Source organism: Oryza sativa, chromosome 1, assembly GCF_034140825.1.
Source record: "Oryza sativa Japonica Group chromosome 1, ASM3414082v1".
In the NCBI taxonomy this organism is placed as follows: Eukaryota; Viridiplantae; Streptophyta; class Magnoliopsida; order Poales; family Poaceae; genus Oryza; species Oryza sativa.
The window spans coordinates 31597130-31618154 of NC_089035.1; the positions used below are offsets into that span (position 1 = coordinate 31597130).

The 21025-nt window shown below is 46.2% G+C and overlaps 4 protein-coding genes across 4 annotated transcripts; 1 reads left to right on the top strand and 3 right to left on the bottom strand.

The window, feature by feature from the left end:
- Nucleotides 1–487: 487 nt before the first annotated feature.
- LOC4326545 (probable 3-hydroxyisobutyrate dehydrogenase-like 1, mitochondrial) lies at nucleotides 488–1725 on the bottom strand. The gene has a single exon (XM_015768924.2). The coding sequence runs from the start codon at nucleotides 1668–1670 to the stop codon at nucleotides 636–638; it is 1035 nt and encodes a 344-aa protein (XP_015624410.1). The 5' UTR covers nucleotides 1671–1725; the 3' UTR covers nucleotides 488–635.
- Nucleotides 1726–8529: 6804 nt separating this feature from the next.
- On the top strand, nucleotides 8530–12335 carry LOC4326546 (receptor-like protein kinase HSL1). The gene is made up of 2 exons (XM_015762618.3): nucleotides 8530–11335; nucleotides 11466–12335. Exons 1-2 carry the CDS (start codon nucleotides 8602–8604, stop codon nucleotides 11930–11932), a joined length of 3201 nt encoding a protein of 1066 aa, XP_015618104.1. The 5' UTR covers nucleotides 8530–8601; the 3' UTR covers nucleotides 11933–12335.
- On the bottom strand, nucleotides 12193–16499 carry LOC4326547 (hexokinase-6-like). The gene is made up of 9 exons (NM_001398030.1): nucleotides 15978–16499; nucleotides 15079–15229; nucleotides 14800–14982; nucleotides 14123–14197; nucleotides 13757–13912; nucleotides 13518–13616; nucleotides 13314–13444; nucleotides 13019–13100; nucleotides 12193–12926 (listed from the first exon to the last, which is right to left on the bottom strand). The coding sequence occupies exons 1-9, from the start codon at nucleotides 16271–16273 to the stop codon at nucleotides 12579–12581; spliced, it is 1521 nt and encodes a 506-aa protein (NP_001384959.1). The 5' UTR covers nucleotides 16274–16499; the 3' UTR covers nucleotides 12193–12578.
- Nucleotides 16500–18266: 1767 nt separating this feature from the next.
- Nucleotides 18267–20060, bottom strand: LOC107276483 (uncharacterized). The gene is made up of 3 exons (XM_026020893.2): nucleotides 19929–20060; nucleotides 18692–18758; nucleotides 18267–18597 (listed from the first exon to the last, which is right to left on the bottom strand). The coding sequence occupies exons 1-3, from the start codon at nucleotides 20012–20014 to the stop codon at nucleotides 18412–18414; spliced, it is 339 nt and encodes a 112-aa protein (XP_025876678.1). The 5' UTR covers nucleotides 20015–20060; the 3' UTR covers nucleotides 18267–18411.
- Nucleotides 20061–21025: the final 965 nt, after the last annotated feature.

Here is a 21025-nt window from a genome sequence, read left to right on the forward strand (position 1 = left end):
TCATTCCAACAAGCCGACTGAGAGCAAAGATAATAATATAGCAAGCTGCAGAGCATAGATCTTTATAATCTATCTCTCAGATTACTCATATAGTGGTTAACTCTTCACTATAAATATATGGTTTATCTATCTGTCTCATAGATCTTTTTGGTTCCTGTGACTAAGCCGGCTGTAAACTTACAACCCGCTTCTCATCTATCCCCTCTACTATCTTATCCATTTACAGCCCGCTTCTCATCTATCTCCTCTACTATCTTATTCACCTCAGTATTCAGTCTTCTTATAACCCTCTATTGTACTTGCTCTGACAAGAACAAACTATAGGAGTATGCACTAGTAAGGGTGTGTTTAATTTAGGTCAAAATTAAAAGTTTGGTTGAAATTGGAACGATGTGACAGAAAAGTTGGAAGTTTGTGTGTGTAGGAAAGTTTTGATGTGATAAAAAAGTTGGAAGTTTGAAGAAAAATTTTGGAACTAAACTCGGCCTAATCCCAAACGGTGAAACACCACGTATGCTTCTTTTATTGATCTGAATCTTTTAACCACTGTACTGTAAACAGACAGAGCGAAGCAATCATCCAACCATTCCATTACACGATCGAACACATCTAACCGAGCTGAGCCTGAGCAGAGCTCACTCCGGTTTCTTGTCAAGGCAGGTGTTGTTGAGCCGCTCGATGGCGAGGATGAGCGCCTGCGTGCCGAGGCCGCCCTCGCCGTGCGCGAGCAGCGACACGTAGAGCTGGTGCGCGAGCGCGAGCCCCGGCAGCGCCAGCCCCATGGCCTGGCACTCCGACAGGCAGATCCCGAGGTCCTTGACGAAGTGGCGCACGTAGAACCCGGCCGCCATGTCCCGCTCCAGCATCCGCTTCCCGTACAGGTCCAGCGACTTGGACCCCGCCGCGCCCGTGGAGATGGCCTCCAGCCACTTCGCCACGTCCAGCCCGGCCTTGTGCGCGTACACCATGCCCTCCACCAGCCCGACCATGGTGGACGCGATCGCGATCTGGTTGCCCAGCTTCGCGCGCTGCCCGGCGCCCGGCCCGCCCATGTACAGCGCGTTCCCCATCAGCTTGAACAGGGGCGCCAGGCGGGCGACCACGGCCGCGTCGCCGCCGGCGAAGATGGAGAGCGTCGCGCTGCGGGCCCCGCGGTCGCCGCCGGAGACCGGGGCGTCGACGGCGGCGCAGCTTTTGGCGGCCGCGGCCTCGGCGATCTCCGCGGCGAGGGTGGGGTCGGAAGTGGTCATGTCGACGAGCAATCCGCCTGGGGCGAGGCCGGCGAGGGCACCCGTGGAGGGGTCGAGGGAGGTGGAGCGGACGTCGGAGGGGAAGCCGACCATGAGGAAGATGACATCGGCTGCGGCGGCGGCCGCGCGCGGGCTTTCCGCGAGGGTGGCTCCCCGGGAGACGAGCCCCTCGGCCTTGGAGGCCGTGCGGTTGTAGACAGTGAGCGCGTAGCCGGCGGCGAGGAGGTGGCCGGCCATGGATTGGCCCATGACGCCCGTCCCGACCCAGGCGACGCGGGTGGTGTCCGGGGAAATCGGACGGTCGGAGACGTTCACGCCGGTGGCGGACGACGACATGGCTGCTGCTGCGGCGGCGGCGGCGGCGGAAAGCGGAAGGGGTGGGCGACGGCGAGTGAAGGATCGGGAGATGCTTGCGAGCATTTGGGGGCGAAGTGTGAGCCGAATAATTTGTCTCTGTGTGCAGATGAATTGTCCCAAATGCCCTCTGGTGTCGCCGGAGTTGATAAGGTGAGCCTCGTTTGCGGTGCTCCTGAATGCATCTCGTTCGTCGGAAAATTTCTTTCCCAAAGATCCATTTGTCAAATTTTTCGTTTAAGGCTGTGTTTGGTTCCTTTCAAAGTTAGAAGTTTAGATTGAAATTAGTATGATGTGACTGAAAAGTTGTGTATGACAGGTTGATGTGATGGAAAAAGTTACAAATTTGGATCTAAACACAGCCTAAAATCTACTACTCTAGTATGGTCTATAGTTTCATTTGTGTACTGGCACTCTATATCGAATTGAGTAGAGCATCAAAAATAAAAGCCAGAATCTCCTAAGAGCGATTCTAGCGGTTCTATCTAGGCCACCCCTCAATTTCGGCCTAGGAGAATCCCATGCCACACCGAATCCACAACACCTGCATGACCATTATCACATAACATAGATTAGAAGCGGTCAAACGAAGGCCGAAGGTATAGAACGTCATCGCTCCCCGATACTCGTTCAGTCGTCCTATCAATGTCTCACGTGTCGGCAGGGGCTGCGAGGCATCTTAGCTTGCTCAGAACAGCTCGGAAACATAGAAAAAACACGTAGAAAGTACACAGGTTTGGGCCTCCTACCAGATAATAGCACTACTCCTTTGCTTTTACTATTTCGATGGAGAGTTAAGCTCTTGAACAATATAAATATTCGAGGGAATCTAAGTCTCTCTCTATAGCAACTTACCGCTAGGCTTTTATACCCACGGGTCACGTCCTCATCCTTAGGCCGGTGAAAACGCCACGATATCCCTTCTCGAGAAGTCAAGGAGTTACCATGGCAAGCCAGGTGGTTGTGGGTTTGTTTTCTTTCTCGGAGAGAGACACACATCCAACCCTGAGGAGGGGTGACTCACTTGATCCAGCCAGGTACGTTCTTAACGAAGAACAAGTGGAGTTTCTGGGCGGCTCGCCAATGAGTTTCACACACCTATGGACATGCCACGTTTCCGTGCCCGAGCAACCCTAGGCTCCCGTCTAGGTTTCGATTGTTTTAATCTTACCATGCTTATGTGATTTGAATGGCAAAGAGGCACATGGACCTTCTTGAAAGGACCTTTATGTCGCCTAGAGGGGGGTGGGTGAATAGGCGATTTTGAAATTTACTTCAAATTGCAGTGGTTAAAATTAGGGCCCAGAACTTCCTGGCAAAAGGCCCGGAACTTCCTGGTAGCTTTTTATGCCGAGCAAAGAAAGCTGCCTGGAACTTCCGGAGTTCTTCCTAGGAACTTCCGGGGAGTTGTGAGTTGCTCTTTCGAGCACCTCACAACAAGTAAATTGATTCACAAGGAAGCCTAAACCATAGAAAGGTGCAACATGTATCAAACAAGAGTAATACACATGAAACTACGCAAGATAGCACAATGATCATACAAGGGGAGACATGATAGCACAACTAGACAAATAAGGGGATAAGCATCACAATCACATAGATAAAGAGAGTGGGAGGAGACAAACGATTTGTTTTCCCAAATTCGGATTCTCCACCGAGAATCCTACGTCTCCGTTGAGGAGCTCCAAAGAGACGGGTCTTGATTAACCCCTTGCCTCACCAAGCAAAGGCCTAGGAAGAGGTCTTTGGTCTTCAAGCCAACACCCCTAGGTACTTCTCTTTGGTTTCAAATGACCACTAAGATTCCTAACTTGAACACCAAGAGAACACCACAAGTGAGGCTTGCTCTACCAAGACGACCTCCTAAACCTTAGCTCGGAATCCACTCACCGGGTATTCTGTTTCCTTTCGGAGGTGGAATAACGCCCTCACAAACTTCCTGCGATTCACCACAAGCTTGGGAGCTCACCGGGCAACTCCTAGCCGTCTAGGAGGCTTAACCTCCAAGAGTAATAAACACAAACGATGATTTGCTTGCTATGAACTCATGTGCTCAAATGATGGAGTGGATCTCTCAAGCTCTCAACCTTGCCACCTCTCAATCTCTCAAATATCTTCCCAAATCTCACTCACAAAGATCTACCACTAAGGTGGGAGGTTTGGGAGGGGCTATTTGGTTTTTGATAGGTCTATTCTTACCCAAAGTCAGCAGCAAACAAAGGAGAGAGTGGAGGGGCTTAAAAAACACAAGCCCCCAAAAAACTTGCCATTACTCACATAATAGGGCCCGGAACTTCCTGCCCCGAGACCCGGAACTTTTTGTCACCCTCCTCGCCCAAACAGAGAGATTGGGTCAGAACTTCCTGGCTCAGGGCCCTGAACTTTCGAGCTACCATGACATCACTTCACAAAAACAGTCATAACTCCTTGCTCTGGAGTCTGTTTTCGGTAAAATTGGGCTCTATGGAAAGCTTATTAAGAGGGCCACCCAACCCAACCAGAAAAAAGCTCTAAAACCACTCATAGATTAAGTTAAGGCTTTGGTTTCTCTCAAGGTAGCACTTGCATAGGTCACTTTGAGCACCGAGACATAAACAAACATATCAATGTTGCATCCCTCTTAATAGTACGGCATTCCTATACTCAAATGCAAATAGAAAAGCTATACCACTAGGAATGCCTTCTTGCCATCTTCTTGCTTCACCTTGAGGGGTGCCAACGTCAACGCCATTTCACCATAGGGACTATTCTTATCTACAACTAGTTAAGCACACTAGTCCCAAATCAATTATACCTTTGTCTTGATCAATGCCCACTTTGGCTTTTGACTTGATGTTCATCGGAGAACCGCATCCTCTTGATCTTCGGCATTCCATCTTGCGGTCTTCTTATAATTGATACGGATTACTCATAGCTTCAAATGGCCTCGTACGGTCCATCATGACAAAGCCTTCGCTCGCCCTTCACCACCGGATTCGGTCCGTCGGCGCCAAGCCTCTTGCTTGCCCTTCGCTCCCGCATGATCCATTGTAGCTGAGCCTTACTTGCCCTTCACCATTTTGCCATAGATAGCCACTTCATACCCGCATCATCAATGTCTTCACTTGCTCTTCATCAAGGTATAATGTCCATCTTCTAGCCGAGCCTTACTTGCTCTTCACCGTTTTGCCATAGATCGTCATTTCATACCCCGCATCATCAACGTCTTCACTTGCTCCTCATCAAAGTAAAATGTCCATCTTCTAGCTTCAATCTTTTAACTCGATGCCGGAACTTAACCTAATCTCACTAACTCATCGAAATAGTTAGTTCCAACAACGGGTTGTCATTAATCACCAAAACAATCACCGCACTCTTAGAGTCATAGATATTCCAATCTCCCCTTACAAGGCAACTCTAGGGCATAAATCTTTCAAAACCATATCATTTTTTAAGTAAAATTGGCAAACACATGATGCACTGGTAATGCCTAGAGAATTCTGACAACAACAACTATTAACTTATTAAAGTAATAGGAAAAAGGAGCCACCATTTTCGTTCTCACGGCCTAAAAATTTTCACATTGATAGGAGAAAAAGAAAAAATAGAGTCCATATAAAAATGTAATTTAAGAATAGCTAAAATTTGGAATTAAAGATAAATAATTTTGGAAGATGAGTTTTGAGTATATATAGAGATACAATTAAAAATAACGGAACTTCGGAACTAAAGAAATAGGAAATTGGAAAAACAGTCTAGATGCGTCCATATATGAACTTAGATCTAACTGGAAGCTGGACTTAAATAATAATAAATTTAAAAGTAGAGTTTAGAATTCGTATAGAAATACAATTTAGAAATAACTAAAATTCAAAATTTTAAAATAAGCAAGATTAGGAGAAGAGTTCAATATAGAAATACAATTTATAAATAAGTAAAATACGGAATTCAAAAAAATAAGAAATATTTAGAAAAAAAAGACTAGAGTCTATATAGAAATACAATTTATAAATAACTAAAATTCGGAATTAAAAAAATAAATTTTGAAAGATGAGTTTAGAGTCCATATATAAATACAATTAGAAATAACGAAAATTTGAAGTTAAAAATATGAATCTTAGAAGAATAATCTAGAGTCTATATAGGAATTCAGACATAATTAAAAAATAAGAAAAAAAGTTAAAGTAGAGTTTAGAGTCCATAGAGAAATATAATTTTAAATAAATAAATTTAAAAAATTAATAATAAACAAGATTGAGAGAAGAGTCTGTAGTCCATATAGGAATATAATTTACAGATAACTTAAATTTGGAATAAAAAAAGGTATACTGGAAAAAAAGTTTATAGTCCATATAGGAATACAAAGTACAAATAACGAAAATTCAAAATTAAAAAAAACTAGGAATATTGGAATAAGAGTTTAGAGTCCATATAAAGATACAATCTACAATAACTAAAATTCAAAAATATGAAAAACGAATATTAGAAAAGGAGTATAGAATCCATATATGAATAAAATTTATAAATAATGGAGAAATTAAAAAAGTAAGGAAAATTGAAATATGAGTCTAGAGTCCATATAGAAATAATTAAAATTAAAAAAATAATCATAACTATCACGTATATACAATACCATATAAATATCACATATTGGTTAGTTTTGTCAAGTTATTACATAATTTAAAATTATGTATTTTAATAAATAAAATGTGGAAATATTTAAGATATTATATGAGAAAAATAAAACGATGCTAGCCGCGCAATATGCGCGGGCCACCATGCTAGTTTAGTTTGTCTTACCTGCCTTTTATTATACTATCATTTTTTTAATTTTAATATTGCTAAATTTCGAAAAGGTACTAATCGTCCTAAATTTGGAAGGATGCGTCACGGTGGTGAGCGGTGACGTAGCTAGTCTTTCTATATAACTCAGGCCGTGTTTAGATGCTTTGGAAAAAAAATAATGTATACGTACACACGTTTGAAGTACTAAACATAGACTAATAACAAAATAAATTACAGATTCCGTCTGTAAGCTGCGAGATGAATCTATTAAGTCTAATTAATCCATCATTAGCAAATATTTACTATAGCACCACATTATTAAATCATGATGTAATTAGGCTTAAAAGATTCGTCTCGCAATTTATATACAAACTGTATAATTGGTTTTTTTTCATATTTAATACTATATGCATGTGTTCAAATATTTAATAAAAGTTGGAAGTTTGAAGGGATAAAAACAGCCTCAGGCTGATGAGAGGACGCATAAAGGCAAACCGGCTAGTGAGGAGCGGACCTCTCGGTCTCTCGGACCGATCCTGTGGGCGCGAGGCCGCGAGCTATAGTTAACGGTGTGGATTGGAGTCTACGCGAGTAACGCAACTCGTCGAGTCATCGGTCCGCGGTGGCGACCCGGCTGACCAGTCAACGGTCCACTGGTCTCCGGGTGGAGCTTTCCCGCTTGGTTTCCTTCCTGCAGTTGCCCCACTAGTGAATCTTTTTCTTTCGGTTTTCTTTACGGACCAGTCTCGACTCTCGAGATCGATCACACGCGCGGTGCGCACGATCAGCTCATATGGACGTCCTTTTCGAGCTTACCAGGCCGCGCGGAACGCCGAAACCGTTAGTGCTAATCACCGATGTGGACACTCCCAGTCGCTTCCGTTCAACTCTCTCAGGAAGGTGGAGTGGATGGCCGGACGTTGTATGCACAAAATACTCTCACCCCGTCCCAAATAAAAGAACTTTTATACATGAACTTGATATCTTAGGACATACAGATTAGTGAGTACTCCCTTCGTTCTAAAAAAACTTAATTTTTAGGTTTCCGTGTCTGATGTTTGACCGTCCGTCTTATATAAAATTTTTGCATGATTAGAATTTTCATTATTGTTAAATGATAAAACATGAATAAAACTTTATACATGGCTTATTTTTTAATTTTTTTTATAATTTTTTAAAATAAGACGAACGATCAAACGTTAGACACGGAAATTCAGGAATTAAGTTTTTTTTTTTTGGACGAATGGAGTAGAGAATAGTGAGTGCCATTTTTATTGGTAGAGCAGTATTCGATCACCAGTATTGTTTGCATGATAAAATCTGTATACTCTACTATAAGCTCCTGTGTCGGGGCAAAGCTCGGTTACATATGGCATCTGTAGTTTATAAACGGATTTGTGGAACGGTAAATTAACGTTCTGGATCTTGACTCTTGACCAGTTCATCCACACGTGTGTAGTCCGTTTGTTGGTTGGTTGCTTTCCTGTTCCAGCTGGAAGTTTTTGACCTACAGTAACATCATTTTTCGCTTTCTATTTTGATTCCCCGTTGCCAAGTCGACAGCCGACTTGAACCTGAGCCTTTCGGCGAAACTTGAAACCTCCAATCCCCAATAGCCCACGTACGGTTGCAGACAGCCTTGTAGAGTCGCCGTGTTTCACCGGAGCGAACTGTATACTCCTACAGTTTAAGATAGTTCGGTGGAAAAACGAGTCGTTAGTTAACGACCTGAGTAAGCTCCGACTTAAAAAATGGTGAAAAAATGCTGTTAATCATGCGTCGGGAAGACCTAACTCACATACCCATATTTACAAACGAAAAATAATTTATGAATAAAACTTTTATATATATGTTCTTAACGATCTAAAAGTAAAGGTTGAAAAATAAATATGGATAAAAAACACCAAAATTAACTTCAAATTTAAGACCGAAAATTTAAATTTTGACTGATAAGTATAAGTATAAGCGAAAAGATTAGGCTGCCAGTTGGGCCTTTCCTGAATTCTGGACTCTCGATGTCTTCTCGAATAACCATGCCGTCTGAATCACTCTTAAGTCTTACTAATCCACAGAAAACAATCATGTGCTCCGGTAAGCAACATGAAGCTTCGAAGCAAGCACGCAGGAGCTTATAACGGTCTCGTTCCCGCCGCATTTGCTTAACATTCTCAAACCGAACTCCCCCCACTTCTTCCCGCGTCCACAGCGGCTTGCGGCGGGGGCAGAACACACCATGGAAACCATGGCAAAAGCACCGGGCCCTGTGTACCTCCTCTTCCTGCTGCTCGCGCTGCCTTGCTGCCTCATCCCGCACCGCGGCGCGGCCCAGCCCGCGGCGAACGAGGCGCGGCTGCTCCTCCAGATCAAGCGCGCGTGGGGCGACCCGGCCGTGCTCGCGGGATGGAACGACACGGCCGCGCCCGCGGCTCACTGCTCCTGGCCCTACGTCACATGCGACACCGCCGGGCGCGTCACGAACCTCTCCCTCGCCAACACCAACGTGTCCGGCCCCGTGTCGGACGCCGTCGGCGGCCTCTCCAGCCTCGTGCACCTCGACCTCTACAACAACAACATCAACGGTACGTTCCCGACGAGCGTGTACCGCTGCGTTTCTCTCCGGTACCTCAACCTGTCTCAGAACTACCTCGGCGGGGAGCTCCCCGCCGACATCGGCGTCGGCCTCGGGGAGAACCTGACAACTCTAGTCCTCAGCGGCAACTACTTCACTGGCACCATCCCCAAGTCGTTGTCCCGATTGCAGAAGCTGGAGTGGCTGATGCTGGACAACAACAACCTCACCGGCACAATCCCGGGAGAGCTCGGCGACCTGACGAGCCTTACGACGCTGACGATCTCGACGAACAAGCTCGGACCGGGTCAGCTGCCGGAGTCGTTCAAGAACCTGACTAAGCTGACAACCCTCTGGGCGAGAAAGTGTCAGCTCGTCGGCGACATGCCAGCCTATGTGGCCGACATGCCGGACTTGGTGACGCTCGACCTGGCGGTCAACAACTTGACAGGAAGCATTCCTCCGGGGATCTGGAGCCTGAAGAAGCTGCAGTGCCTGTTTCTATTTGCGAACAAGCTCACCGGCGACATCGTCGTCGCCGATGGTGCTTTCGCCGCAGTGAATTTGGTTTTCATCGACCTGTCCGCGAATCCCAAGCTGGGTGGACCGATTCCTCAAGACTTTGGTCTCTTGCAGAAGCTTGAAGTCATCCACCTGTACTTTAACAACTTCTCCGGTGAGATACCGGCGAGCATCGGTCGGTTGCCGGCATTGAAGGAAATACACCTATTCAATAATAGTCTCACCGGCGTTCTACCACCGGAGCTTGGGCAGAAGTCACCGGATTTGTGGGATCTTGAGGTTGATTTCAACAAGTTCACCGGCCCGATTCCTGAGGGGCTGTGTGACGGCGGCAAGCTCAACATATTCACCGCAGCGAACAACCTCTTGAACGGCTCCATCCCGGAGAGGCTCGCCGGCTGCACCACGCTCCAGACCCTGTTTCTCCCCAACAACAAGCTGTCCGGCGATGTGCCAGAGGCGCTATGGACGGCGACAAAGCTCCAATTCGTGCAGCTGCAGAATAATGGCCTCACCGGGACTCTGCCTTCCACCATGTACAGCAACCTTTCGAGCTTAACCGTGGAGAACAACCAATTTCGTGGTAGCATCCCCGCGGCGGCGGCTGCTCTTCAGAAGTTCATCGCCGGGAACAACAATTTTTCCGGGGAGATCCCGGAGAGTCTCGGCAACGGCATGCCGGTGCTGCAGACACTAAACCTGTCTGGTAACCAGCTCTCCGGCGGGATCCCGAAGAGCGTTTCCAAGCTTAAAGTCTTGACTCAGCTTGATTTGAGCAAGAACCAGCTCTCCGGCGAGATACCGGCCGAGCTGGGCGCCATGCCGGTGCTCAACGCACTTGACCTGTCGTCGAACAGGCTCTCCGGCGGCATACCGTCGTCTCTTGCCAGTCTGAATCTCAACTCGCTCAACCTCTCGTCCAACCAGCTCAGCGGCCAGGTGCCGGCCAAGTTCGCCATAGGTGCCTACGCCCGCAGCTTCCTTGACAACCCCACCCTCTGTACCTCAGGCCTGGGCTCCAGCTACCTCGCCGGCGTGCGGTCCTGCAACGCCGGATCGCCAGGCAGCGCTTCCTCCGGTGGCGTCTCGCCAGGGCTCCGCGCCGGTCTCCTCGTAGCCGGGGCCGCGCTCCTCCTCGTCATCGTGGCGTTGGCCTTCTTCGCCGTCCGCGACATCAGGAGAAGAAGGAAGCGCGTGGCGCAGCGCGAGGACTGGAAGATCACGCCTTTCCAGACCGATCTGGGCTTCAGCGAGGCGGCCATACTCCGGGGTCTAACGGAGGAGAACCTCGTCGGCCGCGGCGGCTCGGGGAGCGTGTACCGCGTCGCCTACACCAACCGGTACACCGGCGGCGACGGCGCCGTGGCCGTGAAGAAGATACGGACGGGCGCCGCGAAGGTGGAGGAGAAGCTGGAGCGCGAGTTCGAGTCGGAGGCGCGCATCCTCGGCAACGTCCGGCACAACAACATCGTCAGGCTGCTCTGCTGCGTCTCCGGCGACGAGGCCAAGCTCCTGGTGTACGACTACATGGACAACGGCAGCCTGGACGGGTGGCTCCACGGGCGCCGCGCCATCAACGACGGGCGCCCCGTGGTGGCCGCTGTGGCGAGGGCGCGGTCCGCGCGGGGCGGCGCGCCCGCTTTGGACTGGCCGACGAGGCTCAGGGTGGCCGTCGGCGCCGCGCAGGGGCTGTACTACATGCACCACGAGTGCACCCCGCCCATCGTCCACCGCGACGTCAAGACGAGCAACATCCTGCTCGACTCCGAGTTCCGGGCTAAGGTCGCCGACTTTGGGCTGGCCAGGATGCTGGCGCAGGCCGGCACGCCCGACACCGTGTCCGCCGTTGCAGGCTCGTTCGGCTACATGGCTCCCGGTAACGATCTCTCTCTGCTTGACACTGTTAATTTTGTACTCTCCTTTTGTGCCGTATTCTATACAGAACATGTCTAGTTAATTAATTCGAGTATTATTATCACTGAGACTTACTCTCTCTCTCTTTTCAGAGTGTGGTTACACGAGAAAGGTTGATGAGAAGGTGGACGTGTACAGCTTTGGGGTGGTGCTCCTGGAGCTTACCACGGGCAAGGCGGCCAACGACGGCGGCGAGCACGGTTCCCTGGCGGACTGGGCGCGGCACCACTATCAATCGGGAGAGAGCATCCCCGACGCTACGGATCAGTGCATCAGGTACGCGGGTTACTCCGACGAGATCGAGGTGGTGTTCAGGCTAGGCGTGATGTGCACGGGGGCCACGCCCGCGTCACGGCCAACCATGAAGGACGTGCTGCAGATCCTGGTCAAATGCTCCGAGCAGACGCACCAGAAATGCAAGGCGGAGAGCGGGCAGGAGGAGTACGAAGTGGCGCCGCTGTTGCTGCCGCAACGAGGCAGCCGCCGGAAACAGCCCGCGAAGGCCAAAGGAGCAGACGACGACGCTGACGAGAGGAGCGATTTCGATTCCATTGTCTGAAGAAAGGAGCAGAGCACTGCCGCACCTTTACCTACTAGGAAACACTGATGTGAGCAGGGAATGGTTAGTCTATGAGCCAGCACTGCACTGCATGAATATAAACGCCATATTAGACAGTACTAGAAAAGATGATCATACTCTATTACCTTACCTTGATGGTACACTTCTTAGTACTATTTTGTTAGCTGCTCGCGGCTGATCAGATCATTTGAGCTTTGATACCAGTGTGTAAGAGTACATACATAGTTCAAACTGACATACGAAAAGTGAAATTATGTCCCCCTCTTTATTCTGAAATCTGAATGACAAAAGGCTACACGCGAAACCGCTGTGATTGGTTTGCGACATCGCATCACAATACAAACTTACAGGGAAAGGGGGAAAATAATTTGCAGGAAAAGAACGGCATCATTCAAGCCCCCGTTTTCACTTCCCTGCAGTTGCAAATGCTTGTTCATGTGATAACTGCAAACTCTTTGGCGCCATACTAGCTACATCCCGCTGCACAGGCACTCGTTTATGTGACTGCAGAATAGCAAAAGGAGATGCGAATCGCAGGAGGGAAACGAACTCCCATTGGAAAGAAACGGGGAAAATGGGAGGAAAACAAGCTACACTGGGAGCTCAGTCCCATGAGCTCCTGTTACTACTCGACGCTAGCATACTGGGAGTGAGATGCTGCAAGAAGTGCAGCTCCGATGCCAGAGCCATCGTTTGCCAACTTGACAACAACTGATGAGGCAGCCTCCTCTCCAAGCAGGTCTGCAAGCGTTGCTTCTAGGCAGGTTCTGAACTTCTTGTAATGCTCATAGAGACCACCATCCAGAGCAATGACAGTCCTCTGCTTTTGACTACCGTCACTTGGCACTCTGTCCCTGCCCAGCTTCTTTAGAATGCCATATATACCAGCAGCAGCTAAGCGTGCACCTCTCTCTGCAACGAGGTCGCAGACATGAAGGGTGATGTATCGTGCTTCCAGGGAAGTATCAGCGACCTAAACATAAGTTCAGGCATATCGTAAGTAATCAATGGTTCTTGAAAATTAGATTTGATAGTATCCTATTTTCAAGATATGTATTATCATACCCCCAGGATATCCTTCAGCTTAGCTCCCAGGTGTTTCAGATCATGTGAGGTATCATGATGCATCGCTGACATGTCCGGCGTCCTGCAATACCACAATTGGAGTTCCGTTAAGAAATTTTCTACATAGTTACATGAATTTATCTTATTTTGATAGTTCTGTGCTACCATGATCAAGGAACGCATAATGCACACCATACAGTCTATGTTGAAATTTTATCTTATTTTGATAGTTCTGTGCTGCATATATGAAAAGCTAGATACTTAGATGATCAACATAGGGGACATAGAAGTGCACCTCAGTATAAAGCGCTGCTCCAGCTTTGTTGGAACAACATCTCCAAACAAGGAAGCATCATGAGCAAGCTTAAGCAAGATTCTGCGCACAATCTCTCCAAGATACATGCCGGAAATCATCTTTTCATATATCTGAGGAAAAGAAGACCGAAATTCTTTCATGCCCACATATAGTTGGAAAATAAAAAGATAAAATAAACAATACCTGCTCGCCTGGGTTTAAACTTTCAAAGTCCAAGGCATTATCGTAATCTGAACGAGGAAGCCTTTCTGACTTGAAGTTTCCCCATTCCATGTTAATCACCTTCATCATACCAAAGATCCAAATGTTATAATATTAATTGATGTGACAATCATCCAGTGCAGAAGTTGAAGTGGATACATACATTTATACAAGGTTCAAAGACATTTAATGCTACAAGTATAACGAAATCAGTCACTAACCATATTTCCTGATCTAGGTAGTAATCCAGTCCATTTTGGAATTGCATTTGCATGCTCCACGTAGGCTGCGTTTGTGCCAGTGCCTAATATTACAGCAGCAGCAACGTCATTATCAACATATCTTCCGCCAGCCAATGTGCCTACAGTGTCATTAACCTGGGCAAAATATTAGTTGTCAATTTACATGACACAGTCTGGTGATATACTAGTAAACATCCAAACTCATAGAACATTGAAAAACTCCAAAGTCAGCATTTTCATAGGAATGCCAATGTATTTACCCATCAGCATATAGCAGTAGCAGGCATGGGAAAGTTTCAGATGATAAATAATTTTAACAGAGTCATGAACCAAGAATTTACTTACAAGAGCTGTAACTTTCATATCAAGCCCTTGCCTTTCCATAGCCCTGCTCAATTCAGCCACAACATCTTCCCCCACCTGAGTTCACAGAAATCATTAGTCTATACATCAAAATTATGGGCATAACATTATAAAATTAAAAAAGATATTGCAGTGTTGATGCCACATTTGTCTTGAGAGGCTAGAAATTGCCACATTAAAAGTAGGAAACAGAAATATGACTAGAGTGCTTCATTCTTGGAGGTTCAAATTTAAGAAGTGCAGGATAAGCAAATACATTTTTTTATGGTTACAAGTGTTGTATAGCAAACACAGCTCTAATTGTAACATCTGCATTCACAATCGCCGCAGGATTTAGAAGCAATTATAAGATACTTGTGAATTGGATAAATGGGGACATATGCCACCATGTCCCGTTTATATCACATCTAAGAATAACTTTACCAAACATGTTAATTTATGGATAACCAAACATCAGTCCAAATATTCTGAAAGGAAAATGAAGGGCAACGGCTGGTCACTTGGTCAATGCAGGGAACCCAAAAGTCAAAAGTGACACAGCTAGTGAGAATTCGTTTGCTGACACAACGTGGTTTCTAATCAAGACTGATCGTCAAGGTAATAAATAATTCCTAGATCATTTAGCCATGAAATTTATACTAAGGCCATTCGAATTTTACCGTGCCATTGATGGAAAATCCCTTTGTCCACTTAATAAGAGTGCCTGATGATATTGATGTTTGGTGCACTGGGAAAGAAAAGGTGAAGCCTAACTCTCTCTGCCTGCCCTCTGGCAAGTGGAAATCCTCTCCCTCGGTCTTGACAAAACTTTCCAACTCAGCCGCAATGAAGTCAAACAGTTCCTGTACTCATATTTCTGAAATTTGAGTAACCATGAAAGAAATTGTGCAAACACAGGAGAATTGAAACATAACAGTTGAAAGGAATAAGCCACTGACCATAGAAGTCCCAACCATCAGGTGAGGTGGAATGGCAACCTCTTCGTACTGTTGACTAACAACACGCTTTTCCCTTCCTCCAAGCTGAACACGTATAACACGGAAATTGGTGCCCCCAAGATCGAGAGCATAGAACAGTCCGTGCTCATCCCTGCACAAGTGGCATGCAAATCAGAGGAAGCATAAAAGAAGATTTCATGAAGTGATAGGCTCAACATTTTTCATTTTCCATACGCCTATGGATACATATAATAAACTGTCAAACTCACTGAAACTTTTAAGCCTCGAGTCCTTGACCATTTCTTTCTCTAAACTTATTCATAAACCTTTCATGACATTTCCTACAAAATTCACATGGTACAAAAAAAAGAACGATTGTTCTGTGATCGACTGATCGTAAGCCCAGCATGAAGGCACAAATTACAAAATGGACACACAGATATATATAGTTGTCAAAAGTGACCGGAACCTAATTGTTCATTTTATAATTCTGTCTGGAGTCTTCACTGCGAAAAAAAAATTATGTCAAGTCTATCCTGGTGGCCACTTTCTGCTACCACCGTGAGAAACCTCCACTCAGTAGATCAAAATTCCATAGGAAACGAATAGGTCTCATCATTCTTCCGTGATCAATAAGAAAAGAGCTAAAAGGCCGTGTCAAGGCACAGTGCTCTTGATATCAATATGTCGCACCTCCATCTCAACAACCGAAGATCAATGCCACATTTATGCCAAATCCGAACCTAAGCAAGCGCTAAGCCGCTAGGGATTTCCAACCGATTCGCCCCCGAAGAGAAACACCCCTCGCGAACACAGTAACAACTATTCCCAAGCTTTCTCGTGTCACGTACACCCCAGAAATCATAAAAATCGCACAAGCGGAGCGGAGGGAGGCCTACCCGGTGGGGAGGTTGTCGACGTAGCTGATGAGCATCTTGAGCGGGGCGTGAGGGTCGGCGCGGAGGCCGCGCTCCATCTCCTCCACCATGGCGTCCGCGATGCCGCGCAGCAGCGCCGTGGGCGTCGAGAACCTCTGCTCCACCTCCTCGATCACAGCGGCGGCCCTCCTCCGCCGCTCCTCCTCCGCCTCCCGCTTGCTCCTCCTCCTCCGCGACACCACCACCGCCACCCCAACCGCCGCGGCCGCTGCAGCGCACACCACCACCGCCGTCCCCACTACCGTCCCCTTCCCCATAGCCGCGCGCGCGCTTCTTCACGCTCCCCCCAACCCAACCCTGGCCTCCCTCTCGATCGAGCGCGCGCCAGGAGCAAATCCCCCAGACCGGGTCGGCTTCCCGGATCGGGAGCTACGCCACCCACCACTGCAGCGTCCTCCTCCTCCTCCTTCCTCCTGCCTCCCTCCCTCAGTCTCTCTCCTCTACTCTTTTCTTCCGCTTGCGCAAGCGTGGGAATGGGACGAGAGCCACGAGTTGGGCGTTTTTGCTCGCGAATAAATCGCCCTCGAGTTTGACGTTATTTACGGATATGCCCTTACGTATGAACGGCCCTGATTTGTCCTTTCTGTAACCGTAGGGCTCAGATTGCAGATGCCCCAACGCGGGCTTTGTCTGGATTCGTTTCGTGGCTCTGCGTGCTGCTGCCTGTAATATGGAGATTTCGTGAGGGGTTTATGTATCAAAAGCTTCACAAGATTAACGAACGAACGAGCATGACAGCCAGGGACCAGCAGATGGCACCTGCCGGCCGTGCATTTAGGAGAGCCAAGAAGGGTGTTCCCGTCAAATTCCCTAATTTTCACTAGAGTAGTAGGAGTAATCAGTTCCAAATGTCCAACTGATTACTTTGTCAGAACTCGGGCAACTAGGCCCACCGATCAGCAAAAGGCTGGGAGTGATTAGTTAAAAGGGTGGCAGGACGTGATTATGATACGGGGGTCACGTGCACGTTGGGGCCCACCTGCAGTACCGATGACGTGACCATGAGCTCAGAAGTATACGTGTCGATGAAGCAACGGCCGGCTGCCTGGAGATGCGTGCTCAGCGACTCTGAGCACATATCTTCCCTCGCGCTTGGGCGTGGGCGTCGATAATTCACGACTGTAGCGAGCGAGCGATCCATCCATCCGGCCCACTACGTATCGTCGTGGCCGACGCTCGGATGGGTCGCCGCACACCCAAAACTCACGATCGTTTTAGCTACTGCTAATAAAACATCTATCCCCATCCTATAATATAACAACTTTTAATTACGAATCTAAACAAATATATATCTAAATTTATAGTTAAAAATTATTATATTTAACAACAAAGGCAACAAAAAGCAGTGAACAAAGCAACGAAAAACAGTTTTAGATAAATTACAGGTAAAACACTATATCTATGTTCTTAGTGGTTTAAAAGTTAATACTTAAAAATATCGAAATGTGTTACGATTAAATAACTCTAAAATTAAGTGTGAAGATTAAAATTTTGGTTACTGTCGATAAGCTAACAAGGACGAAGAGTTGAAAGGCGCATATCTATGGGTACCTTCCACGATTTGATTAGTCAATGTCAGAAACAGCTTTCGCACAATCACTCTCACGCAAAACGTGATATAGGCCCTAAAGCCATTAGTCATAGGCTCAACTGGTTTGCTGATCATATCTTTTAATCAGATAAGCTTGAGTTTTATAATGTAACGATGGAGATTATTTGTGGAAAACGAGTGCAGTGAAAGCTAAGCCTTAACTGCTAGATAGTATATGAGAAGTAAGCATGTTAGTACAGCTTGGACACCTTAACTGCTAGCGCTTCAACAAGTTAGTTGACCGACAAATAATCAGTACGGTATCACCGGGGGCATTGCACGCATGGATATACTTGGTTGCCAAAATTCTTCAGTACTACAGATATTTGATTTGCTGGGAGCCTAGAGGGCCAGAGGAGAGAACTAATGTCAGAAAGAGCCCCATCAATAATTGAGAAGGTGTTTAGGCCATGGAAGAGTACAAGAATAAAATGATTGCCGTCCAGATATACATTCCATTGGAGGCATGGGATTGGAAGGATATGAAGCTGATAAAATTCCCACCCAAAAATAAAAGAAAGATAGGGAAAGGTCCAGATATACACTAAGAAATGCTTCCACAATACAAACCCTTTTCAGTTTTCACCAATCTAGATAGTTCCTTTTACTAAGAAATTAGAAGGTTTTGGTATTTACAACAAGTAAAAGAAAGCATGCAGTTTGGTTTTCTGAACTTTCAACTGTTATCTGGTTGGTTAGAATTAGTTTGAAATATTAGTACCACAATTTCCACATATAACATGACAGAACAGAAACTACATCCTCATGATTCACGGCGTAGAATTGCACTTTGTTTATTGCCAATCATTTATTTGTAATTTGCACAAAGAAGTCATTGCTTGGGATGACGGGGACAAGATAATTACCAAACGAGGAATCAAAACTTTTATAGCTTCCAAGGCACCCCTCATGCTGTGCTTGAAAGACAGCATATCTCTTTGCCTCTCTAACTTTGTTGAGATCCACTCTCAACGGTGGTGTACCTGAAACCTGCAAAAGCAGAGTTCACGTCAAGAAAGTATGTTAGAGAAAATCAAGAACAGGTGAGAAGGCATCAATTGCAAATTGACATGTCAGGGCATACCAATGAACTGGATGATGCTGCCACCTTGTCCTTGTCCCTGTCCAGAGCAACTTGAGAAGGTCTGTCCCTGTGTTTCGAATCACAGGGTAAATTATTGATTAGCAAAAAATAGTTTGAGCCAAATTATATAGTACTAATCAGAAAAACGTGGTTCAAGAAAAAGAATCATTTAGAGTAGAATATCCTGTTTTTAATAGGAAAATGAAATACGTTGTGCTTGTTACTGTAACTGCAAATTATCAGCCAGTAAATTGCTGGTGTTATTCACAACTCAGGCAAATATGTCCTTCTAGCCCATTCAGGCTGTCAATTAATGCCACAAAACCTAACACTAACAATCCGATGTAGACACCAATGTAAAGTTAGCGGACAGTGTAGCTAATTTTGATTGATGGTTTTAATGCTGCAAACAACAAATGGCAAAGCACAAGCCTATCGAAACTATCTGCAAAGGATCTATCAAGTATCAAACACAAAATTGAATAGGTTTGGTCTTTCTCTTTATGTGAAACAATGCATTCTGTACTCTGCAGTCCATATGGTTAGAACTGGACCAACAGGATAATGATTCATTCGGGGGAAGCAAGGCAGAAATTTTCCATTCTGCAGTATGCGCACAACATAGTAGATTCTTCAGGATCAGCGTTCACCGTGCCTGAACCATGAGTGTTACGGCAGAAAGAATTCCTTAGAAAATGAAATTGATGAGTTGGTATTCCTCATGTCTGTCCAATTATCCAGTCCCCAATTGAGTTCCGGTTGATGTCATTGCAGGACAAGACCAGAATATTGGCTGAAAATTATCTGTCTAGGGCAGAAATGCAAAAGGCCTCGAGAGATTCGCCTCAATCAACAAGGTTCCGTGGGAATATCGAGGCTTTTGCCGAAATATAGATAAACGCACAACGCCACATTCCAAAGCCCCTTTATAAGAACACCAAAACCTAACGTATAGAGATGCTCACAAGATCACCTAGTCCGGAATCTTGCCTAAAAGAACCCTACACTTGTAGTCATCCCCCACCACTGGATCGCCCCACCCCGCTAACCAACATCCACACCTCCCTTTCCAATCTGCTCGAAACTAGAAAGATGGCGCAGCGCAATCGCTAGAAATCAGGCGTAATAATGTAATATATCCACCTAATTGGATGGGGATGGTTCGAAGCAGGAATCACCAGATCAAACCTAATTATAAAAGGCTCGCAAGAAGCCGTGAACAAGATAGAATCGGTACCTCCGCGACGGCTCGATCTTCCGACGCTTGGGAGGCGGCGCCGCCGCCGCCGGTGGGGAGCCAAGCTCTGATCCCTCCGCTGCCATATGCTCACGGCAGATACCTGCTGCTTCGCGGGCCTGAACCCAAAACGCTCTCCTCTCCTTGTTTCACCACTATTAGGCTTTGCATTTGCAGCCCGGCCTGGGCCATTAAGTCCAGTTACGAGTAATTGGGCCCTTGATCTTGGATAATTGGCTATATCGTTTGGGTTAGGAATAAGTTCACCGGAGGTCTCTCAACTTGACAGCGAGATTTTCTGAGGTCCTTTAACCACAAAACCAGAAATTAATGTGTACCCCTAAACTCACTCAAACCGTTCAAAAGAGGTCCCATGGCAGCATATTGTTGACAGAAAACACGAGGCCTGGGAGATCTGCTTAACTCCGGTGCAGGTCCAAAGCTCGCATTCGAATGTATGAGCGTGCCAGTCGATTTGATCATGTAATCAACAAGAAATAGGAGTAAAGAAACCGTGGTTAAATCTATAAATGATAATCGATCGGCTAGGTGCCGATGACATATCATTTATCTTTGGGCCGATGTCATATGTGAATCGATCGTCATTCATGAATAAATAAGAAGGAACTAAATCTACTCGATCGGCTGTAGATATTAACAACATATACTCCTTAAATCGATATATACTTAAATCAAGTGATTGGGATAGATCGGTCGCCATGCCGAGACAGTATAAATCACTTAGATCGAAATATATATTAATAACATGATTATATATGTTTATAGCATAGCCAATCAGATAGATCTGGCATGTATCGGCTAATACTCCGATGCTACTCTATATCAGGATATTAAAACAGGAATAATGTATCAAACAAAGGCTTAATATACTTAGATACAGCAATATCTTGACATAAAGGGCGGATTTAACATGTCAATGAAGCATATGGAGCAAATATAGTTAAATCAGATAAGATCGGCTGAAACTCCGATGCTACCTTAATCGGCAACCAAAAGGCAGGCTAGAGATTAATATTCTAAGCACGACTTAATAGATCAAACTAAACTTATGCAGCATTAAGTATGAAAAGAAGAAC